Here is a 26,966-nt window from a genome sequence, read left to right as displayed (position 1 = left end):
TAGGTTATTAAGGGTTAATTTACCCGTTGATCGGTCTGCGATTACTGCCAGTTGTTGTTCCATTTAATATTGCGTATTTCTAAATCAATAAATACAAGTAAATTTACATTGAAATATTACAAATTTGATGCGATTAATATAACTTGAGCTAATAGAGGATTACACAAATTTCTCAATAATTACGTTAACGATGGTAGCGTATTAACGCATTTTACTTTTCTTTCCGTCCCATAATTATTATCCTCTTGCCAACGTGATTCCAAACCCTCGACACTAATTCTAAAATTCAACGCTGAACATCGGAAAACAAAAGAATGGCGTAGTTTTAGTTCGTCGATGAACGCGTTGTTAGTTGCACGCCGCGTTACTAAACACCTGATCGAGGCGTGACGATGTAATAGACGATGCTTCATCGAACCTCTATTAAAAATAGATGGTAACTGGTATAACCGAGTTGCGACGCTTCGGGAACGAATTTACAAGATACCGAACTGTAAATAAGTGGAAAGAGAAGGGAAGGGGATTTTTTTAAAAATCGTCGAACTAGGGAGACCCTTGAAGGGAAAGTCGGCCGATCTCGTCGAAATTCCGTTTCCCTTGGCCAATCGGATTTCCACCCCCGCATTACTACTCCGTCCTTCTCTCTCCCTCTCTCTCTCTCTCTCGTTCTCTCTCTCTCTCTGTTTCCCTTTTGCTCTCCGTCTATTTCTCTAGCCCTCTCTCTCCCTGTTTCTCGTTCCCTCCTCGCACACGAGCCGAGTGTTTACTCGCGTGTTCGAGTTCTGTCAGTGTCGCACGCTCTCGCCGGCAAACAGATCGATCTTCGGCCTCCAACACGGCGACGCTTTCCACCGATTTTCGCCCGGCAAACGACAAAACCGATCCCTCGGGACAGGAACCGGGGGACCGTCGCCGCCGGGAGACCGGGATCGAGAGTCCGAAAGACGAACTTGTTCCCGTGCAACAGAACGTTTTAGAGAAGCCTGATCGAAGAGCCGGGGGTTGGGTTCCCTCTGCGCCGGCCTTCCCCGATTGGTCCGCGGAATTTAGTGCTCGGGGGAACACGACTTTCGGGTTTAATTCCGGGGAGATTCGTCCGGAGGGGTTCGACGATTGTTACGGGAATAACGAGGGATAGCGTGACCCTGGAACCCGTGTTCCCGCTGATTTCTCCGCGTCGGTGTTTACCACGCGGAAAATCTTATCGCGACGACCTCGGGAAACGTCGCTATTCCAATATTTGTCCTATGTATGTTAAACAATTGGCAGCCGATTAGAAGCATCGAGGAAAATTCGACGCAGCGTTTCACAGAGTTTAAGAAAGGCTCGACCAGTCGGATTTCCATCCGGGCCGCGAAATTGATGGTTTCAAAAACGACTTGGCCCATTCGCATCGTACGATCCCCCGTTAAGTAGTCCCCGCGGTGATTTAAATATGACACCATCGGATTAACCGTTCGCGGCGCGATATTTATTCGCAGTTACGTCGATTAGCTCTTCCCCGACGCTGATAAATTCCTCCGCGTCGAATAAAGTGTCTATTTATCGCGTGCCAACCTTTGCTTTGCTGTTCAAATGTTGACGATGGAGAAGCGGAATACGTTCGATTTCGATCTAACGACGGAATATTCGCGACGGGTCTCTCGCCGACACCGGTGTTAACCGTGCAGAAAGAAGCAGCAACGAATGCTTCCTGGGACGACTGGAAAAGCGTAGAACAACAATACCGATGCACGGATTCGACGACGCTCGAAAACCAGCGGCGTTGCAATATTGCAATACGCTCGCAAAGAAATTGCCGTCCCCGAAAACACGACGCCGGGGGATCGTCAACAAGGGCTGCGTGCAGCCCTGCGGAGGTTTTCGCAGGAGCCTCGGACAGCCCGTAGTATACGGGGTAGATGCACGGCGAGAGGTTCACGGCGCCAGGATTCCGAATGAAAGTTGGAGCAGCAGTGCTGTCTGGCGGCCCGTCGCGGAAAAGTGCGGTTCGCTCTCCGGGAGATTCGTACGGTGTCGAATCGTCCGCGGCGTTTACGACAGTGGCGAGCGGTGTGACACAGCGGCTACTTACATGTCCAAGTTGGGCCACGTTGAACGACCGGCCTAGGTAAGGACTGGCTGCGATGCGGCGACGCGTGTCAACGTCCTCGGACACTTTGTGGCGTGTCGGTGTGTCCGTGTGCCCTGGTGCCGCTCTCCGAATCAGAGCCGACGATCCTTTAGCCGGGCGTCGTTGCTCCTCATCTTGAGTCACTGGGTCGTACAAAACACAACAGCGCGCACAGAGTAGTAGTCTCCTCGATCAGCACGACGACGACGACGACAACGACGACGACGACGACGACGACGGATGCTCACGGATATGCTCACTGTTCCTCACGCAGGTCCTCGCACCCCTGAACCGTTCGTTCTGCACTGAACGAGCCCCTCGTCCTGTCTCTCTCTCTCCTCGCCGAGAGAAAGAGAGATAGGTTGAGAGACGCAGCGAGAGAGATAGACAGACAGGCAGACAGACAGAGATGGCAGTGGGGGTGAAAGGGCGACGTCGAGGACGCGGAAGGCAGGTCAGGTTTGCGCGCGAGAGGCCGGACGACTCTGACGGCGGGGTCCACGTCGACGGTGTTAACGAGAGGTCCCGATGGCCGTGTGGATGCACAGGGTCGGCGGATCGAGCACCTGGGATCGAGCAGATCTCACTTGGACCGAACCGGCGGTGGACGAGGCGAGCTGGCGAGCTGGCACGGACGAACGAGGCGGCTCAGACCACCGGAGAAGGAGTAGGAGTGCGAAGAACGCCGGAGAAGAGGGGTGTACCAGTGCCGATCGGTGGGGAAGCGATTTCGGGCAAGGGTGGCGAGGGTGGCGAGGGTGCCAGGGTGGGGACGCGGAGGGAGACGAGAGGTGGCTCGCGAGTCCGTGCCTCTGTCTCTCGCTCTCTCTCCCCTCCCCTCTCTCTCTCTCTCTCTATCTCTCTGTCTGTCTCTCTCCCTCCCGTTCTCTCTGCCTGTCTGCTTGCCTACCTGCCTACCTGCCTGCCTGCTTGCCTGCCTATCTCTCCTGGCGCTGCCTGCGAGCCAGCTCAGTTCTGCTCTCGCCCCTCTGCCGCTTCTACGCCTCTCTCTCTCCACGAGCTACCCCAACCTCCCCAACGAACACCTCGCTCCGCGCTTCCTCCAGCTCTCTGTCTCTTTGGCTGCGCAGGACCCGCCACGACCCGGCCAAACCCAGACACCCAGCGTGTAGGTACCGCGGGCTCGCATTCGAGGTAGCTCCAGCCACCCCAGCTGCTCCATCCCCACCAAACCAACCCCGTATCTCTGCCAGGGACGTACCGGTCCCGCGTCCGCGCCCCGACACCGCCGCGGAATTTCGATTTCTATTTCAATTTCGTTTTCGACCGAGCCAAATATAATTAACACGTTCGACGAGCACAGCTCGACGCGATAATTTAACCCTACCCACACGACCGACCGTTCTTGCGAATATATAATCGACGACGTCTATCACCGTTCCTATATTTCTTCGTTTATATATATATATATATTTCTATTTTCCAAATGAAAGATCCGCGATCTCTTTTAAGCTGCGACTATCTTGGCCATCTCCGAGGCGCGTGTATCTTATTATACAGATATCTCCCGGGAACTCTGTGCGTGTGTGCTCGTAATAATTGTCTAAATAGAATCTGTTGCAATGGGAATCAATATTATGATAGATGAAATTCGGATTGCACCGATCGTAACTCCCAGCGGAATGTGTTTAGGATTATTTAATCCATTGCACCCGAAGCTATTTTAATTCTGCTCAGCAGTATTTCTAGTTCACGCGACTCACCGCGATTTATGGGCACGAGATCGAGCTTATTGACTAGCACGATATTTGCAATTGTAACAGTTTCTTTTCTTTTTTTTATAAAATTTTTTATATAAATACCAACGAATCTAACGTTGTTATAATTATTTCGAAAAATATCGTAGCAGTTTTCAGTGGCGCCTTAGAGTCGTTGCTCGCGCGCGCAAAAGGGTTAAGTTTTATCATGGAAACTTCTTCCAGCACTACGTTCATTTGTATCGCTCCTCTTACTTAGCGCTGGCTAAAGGGCTTTAGCCCGTAAATAAATATTATTTTTATCATGATTAAAGCAGATTCTCGAAGACGCTCTTCTTGTAGGAACAGTCTTTCTGTTGCTCAGCTGTTCGTGGGTGACGAAAATTGGTTGATCAGACAACGCTGTACACCGGCTGAAAAATGAGCCGAAGCGGAAGGAATAGGGCTGGTCCTGCGACTTTTCCACGGTCGGTCCTAAACGTCGGTGTCTTTTCTATACCGATTGGTCCAGTATGGGTTAACCCCTTGCACTACTATGTTTTTTCAGAACTACGTTGATTATTACTTTTTCATTCCTAATCATTTCCTCGATGTCACGAAATAATCTTCGTTTCTCGAGTGTCTTCCTCTGCTTACATTCCCAGATTTTGATGACAGAGCATTCAAATTTTGTTTCAATTTAATAGAAGCGATCTGCAGCCTTGTTTGTTGAATTATGCACGAGATGTTCATTACGAGTCCGTCTCGTTATTATAGTGTAAGGGGTGAACGGTCTTGAAAGAACAATATACCTTTTTTACTTTGATCGATAGCGAGCGCTGGATCCACAAAGTTTCGGCCAGAAGCTCGAACTGCTCGTGCAAATACAGCTCGACGGTAACGCTTCGCGCAGACGGATGCACTTGCATCGTATGGTCAGCAATAGTCAGTTTGTCGTTTGATTGCAGGTCGTAAAACACGATCGCCGGCGAAACAGGTGCATAACTTTGCGACACGGACCGTCCCCGTGGGTTTTCCGTCCTTGCGTTTCGTTTCGAACAACGACAATTAGCGTTTCTTTGCGGCGGATCCGATTTAAAGCGCGACGATACGGTGACGAAAATATGGCGCGTCGATTTTTTAAGGGGTCGAACGACGGGTGCAACTTCAAAATATTGGTGATAAAATGTCACCTCGGCTGCTCGGTTCGTTTTTGCAAGAAAAACGGCTCGGAACAGTGTCAAAGTAGAGACTCCGCCCTTTTACAATAATTCCCGGTAGACTGTCGCAGAATATTTGTTCACAAAATTTCTTTGGCAATTCATTGAGCCAATTTACAAAGGCAGCAACTCTAGCCATTAAAACACACACTCTGTAATTAATTCATGACACACTCTTATATTATGATTTATAATTTATATTATTCAAATGTATTCCGGACTATGTATACATATATACAATCTCTACGTAACACAAAAGGGTCTTACTAGCCCGTTAATAAAGAATAATAATAATAATAATAAAAAAAGTTACAGCGGTCGCGATAAGTTACAAACGATTATCGACAATTTTCTCGGCAACGAAAGCAATCCTCGAACACGTTCTTGATCCATCCAGTGTGTTTTCAATCGCGTCTTCGGGAGCTCGTGAAAATTTTCCGTATGCCGATTACGGCCACGTTGTAGCAGACAATCGACAATTAATTTCGTTCGAGGGATCCAAGCGTGACAGTCCATAGTCCGAAGAGGGAGAGCGCGGTACCGCGTTTCAGGGTTAATTTTCGTTAACCCTAGAAAGATAACCTACGTCGCAGAGGCGCCTGCGAAATAAACCGAAGACTGTTGATTTTTGTTAATTTTTCATAGAGGTCTAGTGATTTAAGTTTAAAATTACTTAAAATATAAAAAAATATAATATAAATGCATTTTATTTTTACAATAATGCCAAACCTTTAAAATGGCTAGATTAACTTAAATAAATATCCATTGTTAGTATAAAATTGACGCCTTAGAAAAGCATGCGCCTCTGAAGCGTATGGTTATCTTTTACGTACGTTGTCATATGGTTACCTTTCTAGGGTTAACAAGCAGATTCTTCGGCATTTTACGTGGTAGAAACGCGGGAGGTATACCCGCAGACGAATAATCGGTTTGTTTTGTTTTCGATGAAACAAACTGCTGCGTTTGCGGGGGTGGGGGTGCGGCGGCCCACGTTGTTAGATACTAGGCTTATCTCCGCGACCGCGCCGCTGATTTACCCTTTGCCGAGGGTTCGGCGCAGAGTAAACAGTAACCTGCTTATAACACCGGTGTAGAAGTATTCCTCGCCGCTAATTGCGTTACCGGTTTCGCCGCGCGAACGGTGATTCCAGGGTAAACAAGAGGGAACTTTATCCGGCATCCGCTTCGATTCGAAGAACGCGTGCTTATTGCTGTACGCAACGTTTAACCCTTTTGCACTCGAGCGGCGCCTCTACGGCGCCATTAAAATTGTTCTAACACGTTCCAAAATTATTTTTACAAATATCGCCGAAGCATTGAAAAAGAAGCATTGAAAAATAGATTGAAAAAATTGTTGAAAGTATAACTGTTATATGAGTCACGAGACTCAATTTCACACGCATAGAATAAATTTTGTTATATAAGATGGAAATACTAAACATCAGAAAAATGATTTTTGATTTGCAGTTAAAATGGCTTCGAGTGCGAAGGGTTAATTGAACACGCGCATCGTTCGACGCCCGACAATATTCCCCACCCAAAAATGCTCCATCGTTCAGATTTTAACATAAAAAAACATAGATCGGGATAATTTGAGATTCGACGAACGTTACGAAGCTTGGCGAGTAGCTTTGTTCCGCGTGAAAAAACAACGGATCGCGGGGGGGAAAAAAAGAGCGTAATCTGAGCATAATCGAGTGTCGAAGTTCGAGTTCTTTTTTTTTTATAAAAATGTTTTAGCCATTTTACCGCGACTGAGATTCAGTTCGGTAGATTTTTAGGACGAACAGAAGCCAGCGTAACGGAGAAACGCGCTCGACGCTCGTGAAGTAGAAAGCGCGGAAAATGTGGAAAATCGGCCGCGAAGAAGGGTGAAGCGATATCGGGACTCCTTGTTTTTCCTTTTTTCTTTTTTTTTTTTCTGTTCGCGGAGAACAGCGTTCGACGGGTTTCGTGACGAGTAGCTGCGGGGAGGGGCGGCTCATTTACCAGTGATGTCGCGAAATTTCGCGTGTGATTATGTGCTCCCCACAGCGGAACAATCTCGCGTCGCGTCGACGCGGAACAGGATGACGCCGCGCTTCGGATTCGCGGTTAGATCCGCGAGTTACACGGGGCTACGGTGGCCGCGAATTATTCGACTGCGGAGCAGCTGGGCCGGGGAATCTCCGGCGTGTGCCCTCTTCCCGTGGAAACTCGCCCCCTTGCCCCCTCTTCCCTCCGCAACGCCATCAGCATTTTGTTTCCAGCCGAAACTTTCGCCGCGATTCGATCTCGCGAGGGGGCTTCTCTTCGAGGGGGGGGGGAGAAAAAAAGTTAGCGCAACTGTAGGCACACGTACACCTCTTCAGGACACTTGGATTAGATTTAAATCTTCCGAGTGTTACACCCTTCCACGCGGGGACTACCCCGATTCGAAATCTTACGTTCTCAAACGATTTATCGTTTCGAGAACACCGCGACTCTACGTTAACCCATTAAGTGCCATGATATCTGTTTGAAGATCAACCCTTTGCGCTCGAGTGGAGCCGCTGAAGCGCCAATGAAAATTGTTCTATAATTAACAAAATAATGTTAACATTATTGAATAGCCTTCTGTTAAAATCATAACAGTTTTACGAGTCGCAGGACTCAATCTCATATAGCAAATTATACTAAATTATACTAAATTATACTAATAATACTATACTACAGCTGGTCAAAATAGCAATTTTGGATCTAAGCTTAAAATCGCTTCGAGTGCAAAGGGTTGATAGAATATACCAGATCCCTTTGACAGTTCAACGTCGTATCAGTCGATATTCTTTACAACGAGCGAGCAAAATTATCATATTCGAGGCACGATATTTTTGCTTCAGTTTTTATATTGCAATTAAATGCCATACATGAATGTGTAATTTTCGTCGTCAAGAATTCAAAAACAAATTTCGCAGTTAATGGGTTAACCGTTACGTCGTCAGCTGGTTGACCTAATTAATCGCGTATCAGTGAGCTTTAAATGTCCTGCCACGCTACGAGTTCTTTATACTATTATATTTCCCATCGCGAACGCTGCCTGTCCCATTTAAACATCTTCGCCGCTTCTTCCCGCGGAATTTGGGAAACCTCTTTACCGGTCGCAACCGTGATTCGACACCATCGATTATAATAACTTTACCGAACTTCTTCAACTAGTTTTGCTCGATGCTCTCCGGAGATCCTTTAATTCTAACAATCCGAGCAATCTTTGCACGAAGTCAACCGTGCAGTTTCACTGTTCAGAATCAGTCGTCGTCCACGTTTCTATTTGAAGTCTTAAACGGAGCAGTCTCGCGCCGCCGCTATTTTATCGATATCTCGTTCAGTTATAACATGGACAACTTTAAAAGAACCGGCCGATCCATCGAAAACCCCCGTATATAATCGCTTTAACTCTTTAAATCGTATCGATAAATCAAATATCAATAATTTTCAAAATTATAGCATTACAGCGTTAAGATCGTACCAAAGTTTCGCGGCTGTAAATTTTCCAGAAATAAAATCGAACCCAATATCCGCGTGTAATCGCAAACACAAATTCCGCATTGTTTTTCTGGAAATCGATTCTCGATTCCTTCCGCCGCCGACGCCTGTCCAAGGTCTTGGAAACGATAATTTTCGGATTTCGGCTCCCCCCCTCCCCCTCCCCCGGAAAATGGAGCTGCTCTAAGCACGTAATACCGCTCGTCGATTCACGAAATTGTCCGGATCGGGGCAACAACGAACGCTGGTATCTGCGCCAAGAATCGGTCACGCGACGAAAGTTGGGGTACTAAAGAGCGAAAGACCCCTTCCCCCCCCCCCCCCCTCGCTCCCGTCTGTTTCGCCTACTTTTTCGCCCCGGAGAACGTTGTTTCGAACCGAAGTTCGAGCGGCCGAACGACGAAGCTCCGGATTCCCTTTCTGTCGTCGATCGGCGTTCCGCCGTCGCCGCGCGACGTTTTCGTCGAATGACGGCAATTACTTAGCGACCCCGTCGCAGGACACGGCTTTGCGGTTTGTTGTCTAACTAATTCACGGCGAAGAGGGGAAAACCCGCTCCTTTGCCGACGCCGCGACGCGGCGCCCCGCAAATCGATAATTCTTACGCGTCCGACCGATCGTTTCGACGACGCTTCATCAACGTCGCTTTCATATCGGTAATTGTTATCCTCTCTCGACTAAACGCGAACGATTATTCTTCTTAATTAATTAGCGGCGACCCCGCGGGGGGCGAACGAGAATAAGAGGCGGCAGAGAAAGAGAGAGAGAGAGAGAGAGAGAGAGAAGGAAAGGAGAGAGTAGATGGGTTCAAAAGAAAAGCCCGACGCGGTCCTGCGGCCGGAAATTTATGCGCGCGGCGGGTAATGCCGCCGCGACTGATATCGATGGCCGTGGAATCGTGCTCTTACAATTGTTCCCTTCGAGCCGGTCCACCCGAAAATTTTTTCTCCGGCTCGGAACTTTACTTTCGCTACTTACTCTTTCGCTCCTTCCTTCGGCGTCCCGTGTGTGCACGCGTGTGCGTTTGATTGCGAACCATTCGAGGGGAGGAATGGAACGAAGGGAAGGAGAGAAAGAGCCATTTGTGAAGCGAGAAACAAAAAGCAACTGGATAAGAGGCAAGAAAGTAGGACGGGAGCAGTGTCTTCGGTCGCTTTCCTTCTACTCGAGACGGAGCACGGCGCGGCCGCGTTTTTCTTCGGCCGTGAGAGGGTAATAGTCCTCGCGTGCTCGAAAGAAAATTTTACTAATATACCCGGGACGAGCAGCCCGGGAATTGTAGTTTCGTCGCTGTTAATCGTTTCCTGCTTTCTACCGGCAGCATTTCGCCCCTCTGCCCGAACCGCGAATGCTCGCGATTTGGGACGCTCGTGCGACGGATCCGACGTGTTCCTCCGTCCATCGAGCAAATAATCGCGCGATGCTTCTTCCTCGTTCGAATCCTCAACCCTTCGTTCCCATACGAAAAACCGTCGATTCTCTTCTCTTCCGTACCCGTGCGCTTCGGAATACGATAGCTACCCTGCGTCGTTGTTGACGGAAAAGATTTCAATGTAGTCGCTGTTAAGGGAGGGGCCTCGTATGATGGGAGGGGCTAAGTATTTTCGTAGAATTTTGATTTTAATCGCGCCTTTGAAAAAATGCTAGACTCCCCGTCACCGTCGACGAGATGTATTTCGAAATGTATGAGAACGCGTACAAAAAAGTGACGAATAGTTTCATGAATGTTTTACGTTATAAATAATTTTGCTGAACGTCAAGTTACCCGGCCCGTTTGCCTCGCAATGGAGAATGAAACGCGAGGATAATTCTGTAGTTATCGCGTTGACAAACTCTGTATCCTCTTTTTTGTATATATTAGAGAGAGAGAGAGTTGACTTTTCGAGAGACAAAGATCCGTTCGAGTTAGAACCGACACCGGTAGTCCCACAATTTGTGACGAGTGCCTCGACCGGAAAAATTCTGCAGCCGACCAGGCCACGGGTAGGGAGCTTCTATTTATGGTCCCGTTGAGTTTATTGGCTCGCTACTTCGTTACCACCGAGTAGACACTGGACGTAATCCTCTCGCAGTAAACGCGACCAATTGCCAACGGGGGCCGACAAACTCGCGGGGCTGCTGCGACCGCGGCACACCGTGACCGGCGGTTGCGACCGTCGGTTGCCAGCGATTGAAAGTGGTACCAGGTTCTTGAGCGACGCCTTACGGCACTAACGACAAACCCCTCCGATTCCCACCCACGCTCGGTCCCCCTTCGGCATCCCTCTCTCCGGGTCAAGCGCCCCGCGATCAGCACCGAGCCGCACCACCGTATATAGGTTCCTATTCCGACGTGCTGTGCTCGATCAGTCTGCTCGAAATTACTCGCGGAAGACGTTCGTCGACGCACCAAGGGGCTGCCCGATCCGTCCCGCCCGTCGCATGTAAATCAAAAACACTCTGAACACTCTTACAGGCCGTCAAAACGCTGGTACAAATTCGATTTTTTCGGCCGAACTGGGTGGATACTTTGACCTGTTGAGGAACACCCTTGTGATCAAGCTTCTACCAGCTTCTTCTGTTTATCCGACTTTCAATTCAGATGCTCCGATCATTAGACAGAACCAAAAACGTTTTTCTTCTTTTCTTCTAATCAATTCGTGCAGCATCTGCATAAGATTCCAGCGTATAGCACGCACTGACGTCGATTCCTAATTTTGCAGTTATTGAAACTGCGAGAACACTTTTACGAGACAATACGGGATACATGTATTCATGCAGAGAGCAATGTTTTCCAATAAAAATCTTGTTGTTTCCAACCCTTTTCGAGAACTATACATCTTATCCCCGAAGTTGCGAACTATAATTTGATTATGAGACCAACGGAACATATATATCGTTCGTTCATACGCCCGGTTGTCCGACCGCGAAAATTTTCAGGGGAGACCGAGCACACGGGCAACTTTCACAGGTGTTTTGCGTGCGGTCCCCTGGCCAGGCCACCTTGAGAAACTACTTTCTTCTCTAGTTTCATCATCGTTCTTCCGGAACGACGACATTGTACGAGAAAAATGAAAGAAAATAGAGTTCGCCTTTTTTGACGATAAAGACACACGTGACCGAAAGGGGGGGTTGTGAGCGGGAGATTCGGCAAAGAGGAAACGTAAGACGCGGGGGGGGGGGCCAGCCGAGTTTCCGATCGATCGAACAGCCGAAGAGAGACTCGTTGATATACAAACTGGAAGACAGCGAACTCGCCGTGCTGCTTCTCGCCGGGGCGATAATTATCTCGGGACCCGGTCCGGAACAGTTCGCTGGAAGTTATCTAAGCACGCGGCAACTTCCGAGATCTCTCTTTTCTCCGGGGGGACGCGGGCCCCGTGATCGATAACAGTTTTCGCGGCGCTGCCGCGTTTCCGTTCTCCGTTATGGTCTTCGCGGTATTCGACGGTGCCACGGTGAAAGAACCGTTGATCGTTCGGGCGAAACTAATGAACCGGCCGCCCGTCGTTGATGCCCGGTATCCAATTTTTGGCGGCGTTTGGCAATGGGCAGCGCAGGATATGGCAGAGGATACAGCGGCGGCGGCGGCGCCTCGCGGACGCGCATCGATCACCCCGCCATTTTCCAGCATCCTTTTTTTTTTTTCTCTTTAGCAACGCGCATCAATTTCTAAGCATCGCGGGATCCTCGAGCCAACCGGAAACGGAAGAATCGATCGATCTGGAAATGCTCGCCGATTAACGTCAACTTATTTCTCCCGCCGGTATTTTCGGTGGTTGGAATCGATCTCTTTCCAGCATCGGCTACGGCCAATTCCGAAATTAGGGTTGAGTGGTTGCAAATCCATTTGCAAGAGCTCGGCATCCACGATTCGACCTGGACGCTTTCGAAAGTACAAGGATATATCCTCTTCGATCCTTGTAAAAGGCCGAGCGACGTTGATGGGCGACACGGAGTTCTTAAAATCCTTTTCGCGTCGATGAAAAACTTTCGTTCGCCATCATTTCACCGTTAACTGAAAATTTATATAAATATTACGTACAATTATTTTTTCGAATGGATATTCACAATTTTTCTGATTGACGACAAAATGGTACCGGACAGAATTTGTTTCATTGGCACGGGACAACCATAAGAATTCGTCGGGGGAAAAAAAAAACAGGACAGCTCCCTGAATAATTCGGACATTGCATTTCCAGAGGCGTCCATGTCACCTGGTACGGGAGCCATTCTTCCCCCATAAACGCAAGCACGAGCGACCATAAAAGAAATGGTGTCGAAGGTGTTTTTCGACGTTGAATACACGCGGCAAGTTCCATTGCGATCGGCGGTGTCGCTCGCGAAAAAAGAAACGCGGCTTTGTTCGCGCTCGTACTATTTCAGAGCCGGCCCTGAATTTTAATGAGCATTACAATCGTGTCGACCCCTTTGGGATCTTCCGACGGTGAGGGGCTCGGGTGACCTTAAAAATCCTTTCACGCCCGAGAACTCGCTGCATCATGCACTTGTTACGCGGCCGATGAGTAGTCGGCCCCTGTTGTAAATAATTGTAAACGCGAGCTGATTCCAGATTAGCCGCGATGTCGTCGGTCGCGGACTGGAAAGGTCGAGGTCTAACACCTTTAGAGTCCCTAGAGTCCCTAGATTCTCTCTCTCTCTCTCACTCTATCTATCTATCTAACTATCTCTCTTACACACCCCCTCTTTCTCTTTCTCGCAACGAAACTTCGGACCTCGACTCTCCCCTCTGCCGTCCCTAGGGCACTCGACGGGACCTTAATGGAGATCGATGGCGTTTCGAGTCTATCGCAAGTTCTCGGAGCCCTCGGTGTCCCTTGACAAAAGGGCCGCGAGAATTCTCAGAGTCCCTTAAAGGAGTCTCGGTAATCCCGTCTACAAACTTCGGCGAGCCGTGGTTCACGGTCTTCGGGCTGTTTTCGCGGTATTTATAGTCTACGGCAGGTCCTCGGAGATCCGCATGCTAGGAATCTCTAGAATGTAATTAAAAGTACCTCGGTAACGCTGTCCGTGGATCCGTAGAGTATCGTCACGGTGCCCGGGGTCTTCGATCTCGTAGCATCTTCATGAGCCAATCTTCAGAATTTTATCCAACATTCGAAGGTAGAGGAGGGGTCCGCGATGGGTCCAATTCCGCGGGAACGTTCCCGTTCTCGGGAAACGAGGAATCTCTGCAACATGATTAAAGGGAGCCTCTGTAATCCCGTTTATAGATTTTCGAAAGATCTGCTCTGTTCCCCGGAGCCCCGAACATACCTTCAAAAGTTTGTCGGTGGTCCGCGATATCGTTGAGCCGCAGTATACCGTCGTTAGAAGCCGGATGTTCATTAAATATCGGCGAAAGAGTGTCTCGGTAATCCCTTTCCCCCCTCTGACTGTGGCCGTCAAGTGTCCATTCATGGACACTTTAACAACTCCCGGCCAGAGTGCACGGTTGTTCCAAGAATCCAAACTCGGAACTTCCCAGGTATAAGTTTCGAAGACACTCGAAGAAAGTAGTTTCGCGATATAGGAACAGAGAGAAAGAGCTTGGTGGTCGCCGGTAGGAAAAGGGGCGACGCGGGTGACCGGGGGAGAGAGGGTTTCGATCGAGACATAAATCCCCGCGATTCTTCCCGCGCGGCACAGCATTTCAATCTCTTGGAGCATCGGGCAACGAGACACGGCTAATCGAGCGTGGGACTGGCCACCCCCTGGCCACGGATCCGTACCCACGGACCTCGTAGGTACACGATATTCATGCCGCGCCTTTGTGCTCGTTCCTGACCGTCGGCGATTTCGCGCTGCGCTTACATGCCGCTTTGTCCGCTCTCGTTAAATGATGTATCGTTCGCGGCGCGGCGCGGCGCGGCTGCGGGTTGAGCTGGCTGACTGGGCCGGCTAGTTGGATGGCTGCTGACTGGTCGTATATGGGAACGGAGTCAGTCAAAAATGTTCAGCCCGCGATACCGATGACATTTTTCTTCGTTCCTGTAACGTGCAATAAACGTTGAATAGATGAATACAAATGTTCGTCGCGCGCTCCTCGATTCCATGACGGGGAACCCACCTACCATCGATTCCGCCCTCTAAACGCTGGCACGCCTCTTGATTTTGAAACGCGCCGCGAGAAACCGGCGCACGAGAAATCGACAACGGGAAAGACCGTTGTCACGCGTAAGCGAAACAAATCCGCGGATCCTTGAACACGATTCTTGACAACCCTGCTAATAGAGAGAAATGATTCCTGCTTTAGCATCTCTATATAAGAGTGGGAGGGAGAGTAGGGAAGAGAGAGAGAGAGAGAGAGGGAGCAAAGTTTCGTCGAAATCGAGTGACGACGACGCGGATCGTCGGAGCAATTCCGGATCGGGAACGACGCTACGGCGCGAGTCGTACTCCCGTCGAAGCCGCTTAATCGCGCGTGAAATCGTCGGCAAATCAAACAGGCTGATGATCACTCTTTACGAGGGTGGCTCTCGAATTACACGGGGAGCGGGGACGGGGATAGGTCGGATAGGGAACAGTCGATTCCCTGGAAGGAGCGGCGGTTCCATGGGAGATTAGCAATGTCGGAGCTGGTAGGTTCGCGCGAAGATTAGATACACCGAGCAAAGGTGTAGTTAACCCGGGTCTACCCGCGCTGATATACTAATTGAATTAGTTATTTCGAAGCGGAAAGTTAAGGGCACGTCTGCGAGCCAAGTTTTCAAGCTGAAATAACTCGGCGAATCGACGTGCTACCGCCCCGGCAATGCTCTCCTTCTCTCTTTCTCTCTGTCTCTCCCTCCCTCTCTCTCTCCCTCTCTCTCTCTCTCTCCCTCTCTCACTCTTCCTCTCTCCTGCCGCCGCCCTCGCCCTGGAAACTTCTTATTAACCCGAAAGTTTCGTTTGATATCGAGCATGAGTATTATTTAATTATCAATTCGGGGGGCCGCCCAGTTGGCAGCACGGTTCATCGTCAGACTCGACATAGTCTCCCTTGGATCATACATACATCGCGATCCTAAACTGACGGGACCAATGTTTGTAATGCTGTGTTCCCTTATGCTAAAATGTACAGCGACGATAGAGATTATCCCGCGGGGCCATTAAGCCACGCCCTCGTCGCGCATGCCACGCCTACTTTGCAGGGCAAATTCTTTCGCACTACCGAACTCGAGAAAATAAAGGACTCCAATTTCTTTATTTTAACATTACAATGAAACCTCGGGTTTTTTATCTAAGCAAGCCAAATTCGATTAAATAAAACATTCAAAAATTCGGTAGAATCAAAGATGTTTGTGTTTGTCGATGAAAATGTTAACGGAAACAAACTGTCCTGCGAATTGTTCTTAAAATCCATACGTATATCAAGCACCATTGGAAGCTGTTCGAAGAATTAACGTGGGGAAGTCGAACGACCCGTTTCCGGAATCAGCGTCCGCTGACAAATTAAATATAGTGTGGATAGTCGAGCGCGATCGATTTTTTTTTTTTTTGCAGCCGAATTTACATGCCCATTGTCGACGCATTACATTTACAGTCCGCTTGTTTTCCTGGCGAGCGGGTGTGCGCTCGTCGATAAATCGATCGGGAGCCACCGCGCCGGTTCGGTTATGCTTTTCACGAAAAGTATTCCCGTTAAAATATTTGCACAGCCGTGCTTACGCGTCCACGCGACATACAAATTATATGGGACATCGAAATTCTTTTTTTTTCTCCCGTTCGGGCCATTCTCGATCGCGGTCACGCGACGAATATAAAGGAAATTCATACAATTGTAACGAGCCTTTCGCCGCCGTGTCCGTTAAGTCTCTCCGTCCCGAAAAGTTCCATTAAAAGCGCATGAATTATTCAGCCCGGTTGAACGTTAATTAGAAAATATTTTTGTGCCGGATGACAGAGACGCGAGCGAGCGCGCGCGCGCGCGCGAAGCTCCGCGGATCGTCAACGACACGCGATCGCTCCGGAAGTGTATATCTCCTGCCATTAATATTTCGCGAGCAACGCAACGGTGTCTATCTAATTTCAGCTCATTTCAATCGGGCGACCCTTCTCGCATTGGTAATCGATTTCTATCCCGCCCGGCGGAATATTAATAAACTTGGAAACTTTGCTTAAACGAATGTTTCATGCATATTTGAGACCATCGATCGCCGCGAAAAGAAAAAATGAATTCCATCGTGAACGGCGCCAGCTGAGAACCTCTGGGGTAAATATTAATGTTTCGCTTTCGATCGAAAGACGACAGTTGACGAACCGTTCTTGCGCATGGATCGCACACGATCACAAACGCCGATACGACGAATAGTACTAGCCGCGAGAGCAGGCACTTCTCGCCTTCTAAGCTGATTGATTCGAATAATAATCGCGGAGGGAATGCAACCGATCCGAGACTTGGATTCCAAGTGGCGGGATTAGACGAAATAAGGGGATCCGTGGATCACGAGGAGTTTGCACTTGCAGTGCCGTTCAAGTGTGAGAGATCACGTGACGACGAGGGCGCAAGAAAAGGAGAGGGCACCTAATGGCATGCCGGGCGAAAGCTAGGTCATTCCACTTGCCGGGATTGGATATAGACTCGCAATGATACTGCACGACGATCTCGAAGACGCGGCGGTGCAACACGCCTAAGCAAACTGCGAAACTGCGATGCTGCAGGCTGCAACATTAGCAGACTGTCCGCGACGCGAATTCGGATCGCGCGTCGAAAACCGGTAATGGTTTTTCGGGGAAATTTAATGCCAATATCCGACCATTAAAATCTCTCATTGGAATCCATCTCGTTGACCCTCATTAATATCTCGCACGCTGTCGTTAATGTTAATCGATTCGATCGCGCCACCTCGAATTTCACGAGACGGATTCACTGACGAATACTGGACCCCATTACCGATATATATATATATATATATATATATATATATGCAGAATTTTTCGCAGTAATTGCATTAAGAACTTTTCAATTCGTTTCGATAACATGAATCTGACACTTACGGCTCCAAATGGATACCAGTAATTCACCGTGCGTTTTTTGTAGAACCGGAACTGGTGGCACCGTGTTTAGACGAGGGAGTTGCGAAACGCTTCGTCCAAACGGTGGGGGGAAGACAATTAAAACGCGATAAAACATTTTATTAGGCTGGCCGTTAATAATCGTAAAACTGCTCGCTGAAGGGACGACGACATTAACTGGGAACGTTTTATTTCCCGGTAAGCTGAAATCAGAATAATTGCACGAAAATTACTGTTCCACGGATTTGTTGGAACACAAGGTGTCCAATAAGCCTCGACCCTAATGGAAGACCTCGTGAAAATGACGGTTCTAATTTATTTCGTGTGCGCCTACAAGAACTAGGGAACCGAATCGGGCAGATAATAATTGCGAGAAAATGTTCGAAAACGCGATATTAAAAACAAAAGGGAACACACGAATAACGTAACTGTAGAATCATAGAACGCGCCAAATTATCACCGGCTAAAACAAGTCGGTCACGCGTTGCATCGATCGTGTCTCTATTTCTTAAATTATTTACGACCCGAGTAAAATAAAATGTAGTTCGAGAGCAATTTATTATATTTTTCACGACCTGTTCGTTTCGTATTTTCGCAAATAAACGTCGCCTGTAGTCGTTAATTATAAGGAAATTGATGAGGCTCGATTTAGGAGTCCGATATCTAGTGTTCGCGCGTCAGTGGTTCTCATTCCCGCAGCGAAGGGACGATCTCTCTCATTTTGGAGAGAACACATTAACAGATAATTATCGTACACGATAAAACTACGTTTGCTTTCTCTCAATAGAAATGCGGATTAACAATGAACCCAGCATGTCGGTCGAATTGGCCAATCTAAAAATTTTAATTTCGAAGTTATTAAAATTATAGAAACTCTTTCATAGCTTTTTCATTCGAGTGTACACTGTAATAAGAATAGTAGCGATAACTCTAAATAAGAGTGGTCATGAAGCGATACACTCGCGTTTATGCTCAGTAGGTTTAGTTAATTTAAGTGAAAAAAAAAAAACACGGGAGATTTAGAAATTGCAATGATCACCGCTGCCCACGGAAAATAGTAGCATCGCGTGTTAGGTTTGTGGATGTTTTCGTCGAGTGATCGCGTGCTGATTGGCCAGTATTTGTCGGACCACTGTCAGACGCTGTTTCACTTGTACGACCAAATACAGACACGATGATATTGCAGCTACTGGGAAACTTATCGTCCCAGGGATGAGTTTTCTATAACTCGGTTGCGGACGTGAGAGATGATCAACGAAACGGCGAGTCAGAATTTATGACAGTGTGAGTCCGCTGTGACTCGGCTGATTTGTGACTGGGACTTTGACAACTTAGTTTTGGAGATCGACCACCTTGATAGGACTCACGAGAGAACGTAATTTATTATTGAATAGCGTAGACGAAGAAAAAGGTGGCGGGAAATGAAAACGGGAGTGGCTTTGCGTGGTGCGTAGTTTCCTAGATATAATTATTCGTGACAATTAGAAAAAGACAGGCCAGCTTTCTCTTGTTGCTTTTTATTATAATTCGTAACAAAATATAGCGCTTCAAATTACCTTAATGTAAAGCCTCACGAGACCTCGATATCGCGGGCTTTTTGAAAGGCTGAAACGAGGGCGTTAAGTTGCACCGCCTCGCTGCAACCAATGGCAACCCTCTTCTCTATTGCTGCCAGTTTAATCACCAGATCGATAACTATCTCGTCTGGAAATTCAACTGAAACCAAATAATTATGAGCATAGTATTACTGCGTCAATATCGGGTTAAATCGGCTACATACTTTTGTTCACAAACAGGTGAAGTTCTGTTAGTATATCTTGCAACGCGAGTCCCTTCTTCAGCTTTATATCATCTATTTCTGTGCAACAAGTAATTAAGGAGCATATGACCTACTAAATAATAAATAGCGCTCATAATACACATAAGGATACTGTCATAACAGAGCTCATACGACTCGTTTAACAACCAGTTGACGATATTCTTTATGTCGATCGGAAGAGGATGGCCGACGCACGTATAAACGGTCTCTTCCGTGACTGAACCAAAAGCGAGCCACGTGCTCTGAAGAACGTTCAACACCTTTCTCATGTCGCCTCCGCTTAAAGTGACCAGTGCTTTCTTACCATCTTCGCTGACTTCCAAGCTGCAAGTATTTATGTTTGTATAACACATGGAAGAGCTTATAGACAAGTTATCGACTCACTTTTCTTCTTTGATAATGTCATCTAATCTAGGTAAAATTTGATTTTCCAACAGTGGGCCAAATCTAAATTTCGTGCACCGTGACTGAAGAGCCGGAATAATTTTACTGAGATAGTTGCATATAATGCAAAACCTTACATTATCTGTATACTTCTCGATGACTGTAACATAACACCTCATTAAAATATATTTCATTGATTTTAAGAGTTGCAACGAACAACAACACTTACTTCTCCTAAGAGCATTTTGTGCATCATTAGTCATGGCATCCGCCTCATCCAGGATAATCAACTTAAAACCAGACCTATACAGCGTACGTGTACTAGCAAAACTAAGAATGTGGCCTCTAACTATACCTATACCTCTGTCATCTGAAGCATTCAACTCTAGCACCTATAGATAAAATGTAACAACAACGGATATAACATCAGCATATAATAAAAAGAAAGCTGGAAACTAATAAAATCATACCATCGAATTAAATTGACCTGCTGTGTACAATTTTCGAGCACAAGCAAGTATTGTACTGGTCTTGCCTGTACCGGGTGGACCGTAAAACAGAAGATGAGGAAGTTGGTCGTCGTCGATGAATTTATTTACTACGGCGAAAGAAGAATATTATTTAATAAAATATGTTATTACTTGATTATGTAAAATCTATAAACAAATAAAATACGGACTGGTTTTAATGATTTCTTCGTGAGATATAAGATCCTCCAATTTTTTCGGACGATACTTTTCAACCCTGCAGTAACAGAAATGAATTACCAATTTCATTGGTTTTATAAATGTTGTTAATAAACGATTACAAAACAAAGAGAAATATTCACCAAGGTAAATTCATGACAGCTCCTGTTTTCTGTGTCATGATTTGGAATTAAAGTTGTCGCTGTACACTTAATTATAAACACACTGCGAGGTTAGCAGCAACACGTTTGGCGGTTACGTCGTTAACTGACCGACAGAAGTGGCGCCCAACGCGCGATGTCATTGTTTCGAACTAACCTTTACGATTGGTGGTTACAGGCCGAAATGCATTTCGGAACTTTCGGTTGGCATTCAAAATGTACTCGATTCTTAATTAAAATTCTAAAAACAGCCGATTAACGATACTATCTTCACAACATTCTTACATAAATTAAGGTTAATCCTTTTACATGTAAGCAGGATCAACGATCTAGCGAACGATAAAGGATACATTTAAAAAATACAAAACTTTCTACAGTAATTCAAAAATTGCCAAAAAAGTGTAGAGAGCATCATGAGCAATTTCGAATTGTGTCACAAAACTCCTGATTATATACTGCTCGCAAAAACTCGGTTCAAGTTAACCTTGCAGGAACACCAAGATAACGAACACTTGAAATATGAATTTCTCGAAGTGGTGTTGCGCAAAAACATGAGCAATTATTATCAGGATGTGTGCAAGGAATTGAATTGGAATCTCAACGGGGAACTGCTCAAAGAGATGAAACTTGCGAACGAAATAGCATGGAAGGAACTCGAGTCTAAAGAAAGCTCAGCTTTGAACGATTCAGCGAAGACGAACTGGCGGGAGAAGTTGAACTTTCTGTGTGAGATCGGTGATGTCGATCGCGCGACGGATATGGCCACCATAGTATTCGAGGATCAGACGAATTCGTCGAGCGTCAGGATCGAAGCTGCGTTTTGTTTGTTCAGATTGGCGTATGTCAGAAATAATTGTCGTTCGATGGGAAAAATTATCGGCGATATAACTGACCTGATGGAATCAGTGTGCAGGTTCGGCAGCGACTGGTGTTGTCGCAACAAATTAAAAGCGTACGAGGCTATCTACTGCTTGGCAACTCGAAATTTTCCTCGTGCCTGCACGCTTTTGCTAGAATGCACCCCTACTTTCGAATCCTACGAGCTACTGTCTTTCAAAGAGGTGGTCGAATATACGGTGCTGTCCGGACTAATCTCGTTGTCACGATCCGAACTTGACCGTCACGTTAACAATAATGGATTATTGCAACAGGCTTTGCTCACCGAGTCTCTCAACTACAGGGACTATTTCGTTTCCTTCTACGATTGCCGCTACAAAGAGTTCTTCAAGAATCTGGCTTGGATAGAAACCGAACTGAAAGCGAATCCTTTGCTGCATCCCCATTACCGCTACTACGTGAGAGAAATGCGTGTGAAAGCATACTCACAATTGTTACAGGCATACAGGACAATCAATTTGGACAGGATAGCTGCGGAATTCGGGGTAACCGAGGAATACATTGAGCTAGAAATCGCACGTTTCATCACGAACGGTAAACTGCATTGCAAAATCGACAAAGTGGCGGGAGCAATTGTTACTGTTAGCACTGCTGGCTGCGACAGAGGTAAGGCACCCGACGCCACCTGCGATCGTGGACTCAGTTACCAGAACACGATCAAAAAGGGAGACGGTCTGCTTAACCGATTGAAGAAACTTGGACAAGTTATCGACTTTTGAAGTTATTCATTTCTCTGTAGATTTCTTGAAATTTCCTTCATAAAAAACGATATCAATGTATTAACAATAATGTTTTATACTAGTAACTACTTAAAGTTATGAACTTAAAATCCGAGTTCAAAGTACATCGTGCCTCAGCCTGGGATAGAAGTTTGGTACTGATTGTGTAGTAGCTTGAACGTTCCGCCGTAGGTGGCGATACGAGATGCTTTTATATAAAATAATAATGTCCGATTTCTAGCCGTTGTTGAATAAATAGATAATCATTTTGTCCTTGGTTACGTATTTAAATTTATATTATAATATATATGCAATGCTGTGTCGATGTGTTTTTAAGGAACAAGTGATGATTGCCCGTTGCGTATGAGAACTAAAAACAACCAGTCTGTCAGTCCATGGCAGGTAGGATTATCGACTTAAACTAAGATCTCAGTATTGAATTTACATTTCACTCTAAAACAAAAGCTAACCAGAGAAGGAGAAAATTTTCTATTATTTCTTTAAGAAAATCCAACATTCGATAATTTATATATGAAAACTATGCATCGATGGACAATAAGTCGTTCGAGCTCGATCTTCGAATCGTTTCAAGGATTAGAAATCGATTTGAAAGATCGAAAATCGTAAATAAAAATATCGATCTTTGAAAAAGACTTGGTTGTTTGAAAGAGAATTGGTATCCCTATTTCAAAGACATTAACTAGATACACAGCTCCTGGCAATTAATTTAGATCAGATATTATTTAATTGGGTGCAATGGAAAGATCCACATTTGTAGTTAACATTCTTTGAAGAATATGCTTATAAAAATGTGGTAAACAACTGAGTAGTGTCATGTATAGAATCGTGAAAAATAACTGCTTTCAAGTTACATATGAAGAATATACATAAAATTTATCAAAAAATACGTAATTATTGATTCGACCAAGATACAAGATCATCTACACGTGTAACCGAGTTACATAAATATGAAAATAAGTTGTAGTTGAATCTTCGAATTATGAACACCCACGTATAGCGGAGAGCGTATGTCAGGTTAGCGCGTGAGAGAGATAGAGACTAGAAACGGAACAGACAACTTTAATTGTTTAATATTTTGAAAACCAAGTTGAAATTGGTATTTTATCATCCTCAGTTTTCTTCTTCTATTGTCATGGAGAATCACCCTTTAAGTTTATTCCCACCTGTTGTCAAATACCCTGTACACGAAATGTTAAAGGAGAGGCTTGATAAAATAATTAATAAGGATAAAAGAAACATTCGCGTGTGTAGTGTTGAATTTTCCAAAGTCACGGAGTAAAGTCGAAAGAATGGATAACTGACCAGAGGTTCGCATAACTAATTAGGAACATTTCGCATTGTAGTTATTTTGACAAAGCAACGAACGTTAATAGTGCTATTAACCACACGAAAAAGGAAAGAAATATTTCAGAGAGCGCCACGTGCAAATTAATGAAAACACGTCACCGTTACATTTAACGTATACAAGAAGAACATCCGAAGTTCTTTTTCGTACACAAAGTTCGAATGGAAACTACGTGACAATTGTTCGTCCGGAAAAATTTCGAAGTTTTCATGATGATAGAAATTCTAACCTGAAACTCGAACTTTCTTTATTTTGAACGAGCAGTAGGTAAGCTCATCCTTAATGATACAGTATTTTCGTTACAGTCAAAAATTTTCGGAATTGTTTATCACATGACATTAGTCTTTCTGCATCGCTACATGTTATGGCAAACATAAAAAATTCGTGATTGAGAACGGTGTTACATACCACTCGAATAAACGTATTAATTTCAATAATTTTTTCGACATATTTATATTGTCACCTTTATTGCATTGAATATTATTTCCAAGCGGCGCATCAATTATATATTATTGTTATTATCATGAAAAAATGTACCTTGCAAATAGTGCTTTTCTATTATATAAGTTTGGATTCACATGTACTAAAACATAAGAAGCACATTCGATATTTAGGTTGTAAACAAAATCAAGCTGAAAATAAAATTGTTACATCAAATAAATGATATAATAATAATAAACTGTGTTTTACTTGCAGCATAGTTTAAAGTATGACGTCCAATGGTGTTCGGGTTTCTACCAACGAAATTGAACAAAGATCGATGTCAAATAACACAAAGTGTTCATCAAAATCGTCATCAACATTGAATTCACCATTGATGAAGTTATCTTCCTACTTTCTAGCTGTACGACCATGGTCATTAAGCGCTTCATTAATGCCAACACTTCTGGGATCTGTACTTGCATACCGATTAATAGGATTGACAAACTTTAGTTGGATATCATTTGTTCTTACTTTATATACAGTGTTTTGTGTGCATGGAGCTGGTAATGTAGTAAATACTTTTTTCGATTACATAAAGGGAGTGGACAGTAGAAAAAGTGATGATAGAATATTAGTGGATCAAATTTTATCAAAAGATGAATTAGTTTCATTAGGTGCACTGTTATATGCAATAGGATGTTTGGGTTTTGTTTTGTTGACGATTATATCTCCTGCAAAAATGGAGCATTTAGCTTTGGTGTACTTTGGTGGTTTGTCCTTCTCATTTCTTTACACAGGAGGTATAGGATTTAAGTACATAGCGTTGGGTGATGTTCTTATTTTGGTCATATTCGGCCCTATATCAGTTCTTTTTGCATTCATGGCTCAGACTGGTTATTTTGAATTAGGGACAATATACTATGCTATACCTCTTGCATTAAATACAGAAGCTATTCTACATAGTAATAACACTCGAGATTTGGAGAGTGACAAAAAGGCAGGAATAGTAACTTTAGCCATATTAATAGGTCACACTGTATCTCACGTTTTGTACGCTTTTTTATTATTCACACCGTACATAACATTTGTTGTGCTCGCGCTAAGATATTCGGTTTGGTTTCTTTTACCGGTCGTTACTCTGCCGACTGCCTTTAAAATAGAAAAGCAATTTCGAAGTCCACATATGATTCAAAGTGTGCCTAAACAGACAGCTAAACTAAATATGTTTCTGGGCATTTTGTACGTTATCGCGTGCTTACTCGTCGATCCTCTACCTTATGTGTAATGTACATATATCTTGTATCATTGTTCAAAAGAAAACTTCATAGTTCAAGCAACTGATAAGCAGCTGATAAACCAATCCATGGCATAATATTAAGTTTCAATTATTCTCAAATGGATTGTTGTGGATCATCTAATATGCGAATGTGAGACTGTTTAGTTTTGTTTTTTCTAATCTATAAAAATCTAATTTATTTGCCTCTCTTGTGCAAGCATTACTATGTACATTACAGAATTTGTTACTGAGTTAGTGTAGCATACAATTAAGTTTTTCTAATACAATACACATTTAGATACAACTTTTCACTAATGTGATGATCCTTCATATGTACAAAGTGCCTGCATTATTTAGGATCTGAATTTGTACTTGTATTTCTGATATGTGTAATAAGCATAATATTTAGCACCTAAACTAGGTGTGAACATAAATGCGAATTTCAAACATATACTTATTTAAATATGTTTATATACAGAATGATCTACATGATTGTTCTGGGTCATAACTCTATTATTAATGCATTTACAAAAGAATATCAGAGGAAGAAAAATGGATAAATCGAAGAGTACTACATCTATAGGTCCTTAGATGTTTTTGTAAATGTGTCTGTGCACGTGCACTTGACACTTACATAATTTTTTTAAATGGAAATGCATATCTTTTATTACACAACTCGATTCCTCTATTCATTCTATGTAAAAAATTATTAGTGTATCATGGCAAAAAGATTATTAATCTAGAGATATTTTCAAAAATGTCTTTATTGAATAAGAAACTGAAGTGTATCTCCATTAAGTTGTAAACATTTTTAATAACGTTTTCTTTTAATGGTTTTAGCATTTTCTCGTAAGTGCATTAATAGCGGAATTACCATTTGGAACAATTGCGTAAACCACTTTGTATATGTATATATATGCATAGATATGTATGTATATACATATAATTTACCTAATCATTTAGAATTTTAAGTAGTATTATTCGTACGAAACTGTATGCATATCCTAAAATGTTTTGTAATCTTGGAAACATAACATACCTGAACACAAAGTTTTTACATTTTATAAGTTGATAAATTTACAAAATAAGACAATAAGTTTCGACGCTAATTATCCGATCAAGTACCGCTTCATTGTTCTATAATGCAGACGAAGAATCGATGCTGTGACAATTAGAAGTTATTAATTTAGCTCTGTCTATGATAGCGAACTCGTACCGTGTACCGTTTTCTAAAAGATACAGTATGCAATTACATTGAAGGATATTATAGAAGAAAAAAATAATAGGGAAAGAAGATGGATTTTGATGCTGCTTGTGTTTTATTTACTGTGTATAAAAAGATGTATTTTATTTGTAAATGCAAAAACCACCTGAATTAAAATGTTCATAACACGATGGAAGTAATCTATACGAAATGTAATGTAATTATTTATGACTCTGGTAAACGCAGATACTTTATTAATACCGATTATTTCTATCATATATTTGGGTAGTATGTAGTCTCGATAAACGAAAAAAAAGAAATAAGTATAGATGAAAAAGAAATGAGTTTTTATAGCTAATGATTTAATAAATGATTTTTTTATCAACATAGATTTGCATTATTATTTTCCATCCATTATGATATATTTATTGGATGTGACTCAACATTTCAAAGTCCCGCTATTAAAAATCCTCTACAGTTTGATATGAAGTTAGACAATATGTATACTACACAAACTGTATTAT

General features: G+C 44.4%; 4 protein-coding genes across 6 annotated transcripts in view; 2 read left to right on the top strand and 2 right to left on the bottom strand.

Annotated features, from left to right (window-relative positions):
- The window catches only part of LOC144474878 (uncharacterized), a 24,040-nt gene extending 9,340 nt beyond the window's left edge, over positions 1–14,700 (bottom strand). Inside the window, exons 1-3 of one of the 2 annotated variants that reach the window (XM_078190241.1) lie at positions 14,585–14,700; positions 13,788–14,501; positions 13,526–13,702 (exon numbers count right to left, since the gene is read on the bottom strand). The gene's annotated coding sequence lies outside the window, so the exon portion shown is untranslated. Of the gene's footprint in view, positions 1–2,074; positions 3,486–13,525; positions 13,703–13,787; positions 14,502–14,584 lie in introns of those variants that run through there. The other variant, XM_078190242.1, reaches the window with a different exon arrangement.
- Positions 14,701–19,015: 4,315 nt separating this feature from the next.
- Positions 19,016–20,665, bottom strand: Rfc3 (replication factor C subunit RfC3). Of its 2 annotated transcripts, none has more exons than XM_078190247.1 (8): positions 20,540–20,665; positions 20,390–20,454; positions 20,181–20,308; positions 19,940–20,102; positions 19,711–19,870; positions 19,439–19,650; positions 19,288–19,365; positions 19,016–19,223 (listed from the first exon to the last, which is right to left on the bottom strand). In XM_078190247.1, exons 1-8 carry the CDS (start codon positions 20,575–20,577, stop codon positions 19,078–19,080), a joined length of 990 nt encoding a protein of 329 aa, XP_078046373.1. In that variant the 5' UTR covers positions 20,578–20,665; the 3' UTR covers positions 19,016–19,077. The 2 variants fall into 2 exon arrangements, with proteins under 2 accessions (XP_078046373.1, XP_078046374.1); XM_078190248.1 differs by having other exon boundaries at positions 19,288–19,359.
- Positions 20,666–20,970: 305 nt separating this feature from the next.
- LOC144474801 (26S proteasome non-ATPase regulatory subunit 6) overlaps positions 20,971–26,966 on the top strand; it is a 262,460-nt gene continuing 256,464 nt past the window's right edge. The window contains exon 1 of the mRNA XM_078190104.1: positions 20,971–22,126. Coding sequence (XP_078046230.1) covers positions 20,971–22,126 — 1,156 coding nt within the window. The remainder of the gene's footprint in view (positions 22,127–26,966) is intronic.
- Positions 23,213–26,829, top strand: Heix (UbiA prenyltransferase domain-containing heix). The gene is made up of 2 exons (XM_078190985.1): positions 23,213–23,806; positions 24,236–26,829. Exon 2 carries the CDS (start codon positions 24,249–24,251, stop codon positions 25,245–25,247), a length of 999 nt encoding a protein of 332 aa, XP_078047111.1. The 5' UTR covers positions 23,213–23,806; positions 24,236–24,248; the 3' UTR covers positions 25,248–26,829.

This window comes from Augochlora pura, chromosome 9 (genome assembly GCF_028453695.1).
Source record: "Augochlora pura isolate Apur16 chromosome 9, APUR_v2.2.1, whole genome shotgun sequence".
Taxonomy (NCBI): Eukaryota; Metazoa; Arthropoda; class Insecta; order Hymenoptera; family Halictidae; genus Augochlora; species Augochlora pura.
This window is presented reverse-complemented; position numbering and strand designations above follow the sequence as displayed.